The sequence below is a fragment of the Prunus mume genome, linkage group LG3, assembly GCF_029339155.1.
Source record: "Prunus mume cultivar Tortuosa linkage group LG3, ASM2933915v1, whole genome shotgun sequence".
Lineage (NCBI taxonomy): Eukaryota > Viridiplantae > Streptophyta > Magnoliopsida > Rosales > Rosaceae > Prunus > Prunus mume.
The window spans coordinates 15,021,609-15,026,647 of NC_142700.1; the positions used below are offsets into that span (position 1 = coordinate 15,021,609).

Here is a 5,039-nt window from a genome sequence, read left to right on the forward strand (position 1 = left end):
AAGCTGTGCTGAACTGATCATCTTTGTACTCATTTCTTACAAAGAAAATTATAATAATAACTGGTTTCTTACCAAAGTTTGATGACTATTTATCCTCAACCTTATTTCTATTTTTTTTTCCTAAAAAAAAAAAGAAGAAAAAAGGATATTGAATCATGGCTAGTTTTTACCCCAAAAAAAAAAAAAAATCAATCAATTATGCCTAGTTAGTCCAATCATTACTGTCGTGTTACGCACTTAAAACAAGAACAATAACAGTTTACCATATCCAAATGGTAGCAAAACTAAGAGGAAAAACCTCTAATTCTATAACTATATAATCATAAATATCAAAGCCAGGAAATTTTAAAAAATTAAAATTAAAATGATATTTACTTCATATATCGTTTAAATAGGTTTTTTGTGTCAGAAGCAAGTTACTCGTGTTCGATGTTAACACGAGATTAGTTAATTACTCATGCTAGAAGATTGTCTCATTTTTGGATTTGTGTCATGTAGTAAACCTAACATTGCTCACTTCATTCAAATGAGGAGAAGACAATGATTAAAACTCTACAACGAGTTAATGTAGTAGAAATATGCACTTACAAGTTTTTCTTTTCATTGGAAAAGATATTGTATTGAACAAATATGATTAAATGTGTAGTACGATGGATAATTAGAATAGTCAATACACAACTCAAACGTGACGATCAAGAACAAGAAGCATAATCTTAATTAAAAGATTATTATTATGTTGCTTTACGTCTTAATGTGTTTATTTATTCCATTTAGAAATATATACATATAAAACATCATGATACATATAAGCCGATGACAATCTCAAAAAAAAGGAATAATAATAATAATTTTAAAGCCCACTACATAAGATGCAAGGAGAAGGAGGGGACCATTCATAATTTCCAGAAGACCATAGCCAGTATAGAAAATATGTCTATAGATGGAGAAAGAAGAAAGCTTTGGCCTCTCTTTACCTTCCAATGGAAGCCCCTCAATGTGACCATTCGAAAAGCACAGATCATGACCCATAGCATCTTTAAAATTAAAATAAATAAAAATATATTTCAATTTCCTAATTTAAAAAACAAAAAGAAATCCAATAAAAAAAAAATTGAAATAAACTTGAAAAAGGAGGAGGAGGTGTGGGCCATCTTCTGACTTCCACTAACATATTCCCAGCACATAAACAAATCCAAAAGTGAGATCTCCAATCAAATGCCATCCCCACACAAACTCACTCACTCACTCCTATTCTAAAATCCAATTATTCCTTCCAAATTTTCTCCATCTTTCTTTTTGTGTTAAACTAATAAAGATAGTGCCAGCAACAAGGAATAAAAGCCCTTTATCTTTCTATTAAAATCAGCTGTTATAATTAACAAGAAATTAATTTTCCTCTAAAACTAATCAGCTCTAATCAGCATCTGTTCTTATTCTTAATCCACCTCTAATCATATAATTCTTCAATTATTACAACAATTAATATGCTCCCAATTGGTCCCAATACGGCCAAATCTGCATCATTTTGCCTGTAGCTGACCCAACAATGTCATGTTCTTTAGAGGGTCCTCACTGCCTTTTCTATGCCCCCTCACCAGTTTTATTACTTCTTTTCCATCCCGGACCAGATCACATATGTGGGCATATCTCTGTTTCCTCTCTGCTTTTTTTTTCATTCATCTTATCGTTCCCAACTTGGCTAGGGTTTTGACAAGACACATACACATATATTTCCACCACTTCCACTTTGCTCTATCTGAAAGTTCCTCCAAATGTAGGCGTCCAAAAATCAACTGTTGTCCCATGTGTGACCGGGAATGTGCTCGAAACCGGTACCAAACACAGTCCTCGGCTTCTAAGATCTTGCTTCGGACCTTGATCTGGGTCCTTGGATTTATCAGAATTCTGCATAAACAAAATAAAAAATCAGCAAATGCAGGCATTGGAATCAGCGTACGGGTATTATTGTTTTGAATTCCAGAGGAAGGAGAATATGTTACACACCTGCTGGTGTTGTATGGCAGCTCCACTTTTCATGTATGGGGTGCTTAAAACCTGATATTATAAGGAAGACATAAATTAGCATATATTTGTTTGTGCCATAGGAAATGGCTTGCATTGTTTATGGCACTTACATTAACTTGTTCGTGGAGAAACTTGATATATTCAATGGCTTCAGAGAGCACTGAGGCTGTATCAGTCTGACACAACAAAACATGATTTAAAATCATCATATAGCACAGGCAATTTTGTTTCCTTTCAAAAAAAAAGGAAAAAAATGAAAGAAAGAGGAAAGTGCTCTTTTTGAATTGAGAAAGAGAATGGTATCTCACTCTACTAGCTATACGTATAGCTAGCTCTTTGTGAAAGTAAAGGAGATAGATAGCGTTTAGGAGCTAAATTTACCTTTCCGAAAGGTGAAACCAATTGTTGGAGGGCAGTGATTCTGTCCCCCATCTTCTCTTTCCTCACCTACAACCAAAGCTACAAGTTCTCATCTATGTCTATGATAAAAGAAAAAGCTTAAAACACAACTCATTCTCTTGTCACCAAAAATAAATAAATGGAAAGAGAAAGGCTTATTGGTCTTATTGTACCTTAAAAGCTGGCAAGGGTGATGAGGTTTCATTCCGAGGCCTTTTGGATGCTGTTTCACTCCCACTTTTCTTCCCCACTGCACCCGATTCCTGAACTTCAGATATATTCTGTTCAACCCAATATTTAGATATTGTTAAATAAACTTCAATCGTGGTAATCAAAACCCTAATCATGATCATGAAGAAGAAACTCGGTAATCCTAGAATTGTAAGCTACGATATACAATGTTGGCTCATTCCTTAACAGCTTAAACTTTAAGGATCCAGTGGTTTTCTCTAACAATATAATTACCTTGGGTTTTTCTTCGAATCGTGCCGTGGGAAACTGCTGCTGCAACGATGGGAAAAAGCTCGGGCGGACATCTTTCATGGCGGCCTCATGAGGTGCATTCCAAAAGGTAGCATTATTAGAAAATTGTAAATGGCTCTGAGGAGGTTGTTTGGGAGGTGATGTTCTTAGAAATTGAGGCACTTTAGACCAAGAAGGCAATAGCTGATCACTAGAGTTAACCCCATAATTTGCTTGATAAGGAAAATTCATAGGGGCTGAGTTAGGTTGCTGATTATCATGATGAGGCCCCAATAGTCCTTGCAATATGGTTGAGGGGCTTCCATACAAAGCTGCTCCTGAATCCATCTGAAAGCTAGAGGGCAAGCCTTGGCACGTCACCGTGCTGTCGCCGGAGCTGTACTGAGGACTAAACTGCGTTTGATCTAAAGAGAAACCACGGTTCATTTGCTTAAACTCGTTGTTAGAAGAGTCTCCACAACCACCAGCAAACAACTTGTCCCTCCATTGGAGTTGTTGGTCATTTTCTTGATGAAAGTTCGTGTTAGAATTCATGTTTTCTTGTAGTATTGAACGGAAACTGGTCTCCGCCTTCTCCCCACGACTGTTTATACACATCAAATCATACAATTTCACATTTAAATTCCATGAAAACATATATAGAAAGATTTATAATTTTTTTTAAAAGTGAAGGATTAATTCCCTTATAGGGTTTTAACTTTTATATATTCATGACCATGATCAAGTTGTATATATATATAATTGTTCATATCCGAAAAAATAAAATAGAAATAATCTTGGACTTACAATAAGGCATGGTTCCAATCTGTCGCCTGGGAGGAAAGCCCTAAACCCATCATATGCAAGCTGGGGTCTCCGCCGCTTCCCGTGGCTGAGTCAGGGCCTTCTTCCAGCTTGTGAACACTGTGGAAGACCATTGAAGAAGTACCCGAAACAGACCCGGAATCCATAGAAGACCTTGCCTTGAGGTCAACCATATCTGGTTGCCATCCAAAGCTTCCCAAGCTATTGAGGGTTGAAGCTGGCGGTGATGTCCCGGTCTCGAACCGGGTTCTTGCTGATGAATCCCACCAGTTCCCAGTGGTCTGAAATTCATCTGCCATGGCTCTTAAGCTTGGTGCAGAAAACCAAATTAATTAAACAGTTGGTAGACTGCTAGACTGTTCTTTTGGGCTCGTTGTCTTCAACCTCTTGGACTCTACCGCTCTTTGTGGAATCTACAAAGCTGTGCTGCTGTGGTCTCATAAAATGATGGTGAAAAGCGGCTCGCTGCATCTCAGTATTTATATATATTTATATTAGGTGAAGTTCAACCGTTTGGGTGAAGGAATGAAAGAAGTAACCGGAATGTGGTTGACATTTCAGGGGTGATTAGACAAATGAAAGGACAATATCAATTTCAATTTCTTTTTCATTATTTTCTTTTGTCTTTTATTGCTTTATGTATTTCAATTTTTTTTCCTTTTTGTACTAAAATGTTTTCATATATCCAACGAAATTATTATTGTTATTACCTCCAATGATAATTACGAGATATAGTGTGCAACAAAACAGTATCGTAAGAAGGAATTTATAGCACAAATGATTAAGAGCGATTACTCTTGCATGCAACTGAAATCTTGTGTTCGAATCCATTTCTCCCTCAATATCACTTCATATTGATCTGTACTATAAATAAAGAAGCATGAATTGTTCTCGCAAGGCCTTGTTATCCACAATAGTGGCACCACAAAAAGAGGTATCAGCATCAGTATAGTAGCACAAACCGAAGTACCACTACATATATGTACCGTATTAAGTTAGAATTAATGGTGGTGGGTAATGATTTTTACCCACATATCAATCATATAAAAAAAAATGAAGCTTTTTTCTTATGTACTAGCCCGTACATTCATAGGTACTACATATTGATCGACCACCTCGTCCTGATGCACCATTGGCTAATGAGCAAATAGTTCCATTCCAGCCTTCTAGGATTTGATGGTCCATAATTATTTAAGCAAAACCCTTCTGAGCTATAAAGCTTCACCTAGAGAGTGCATGCTTTTGCTGAAAAAAAGAAAGGCCTTCTGGGTTTGGACGGATCCATACCACTTTTAACCTACAATCATCCTAGTCACCTCTTTAAACTA

At 36.4% G+C, this 5,039-nt stretch overlaps 1 protein-coding gene across 1 annotated transcript; it reads right to left on the reverse strand.

The window, feature by feature from the left end:
- Positions 1-1,319: 1,319 nt before the first annotated feature.
- LOC103326311 (basic helix-loop-helix (bHLH) DNA-binding superfamily protein) lies at positions 1,320-4,213 on the reverse strand. The gene is made up of 7 exons (XM_008228534.3): positions 3,694-4,213; positions 2,890-3,490; positions 2,598-2,705; positions 2,407-2,472; positions 2,136-2,201; positions 2,005-2,055; positions 1,320-1,905 (listed from the first exon to the last, which is right to left on the reverse strand). Exons 1-7 carry the CDS (start codon positions 4,008-4,010, stop codon positions 1,753-1,755), a joined length of 1,362 nt encoding a protein of 453 aa, XP_008226756.2. The 5' UTR covers positions 4,011-4,213; the 3' UTR covers positions 1,320-1,752.
- Positions 4,214-5,039: the final 826 nt, after the last annotated feature.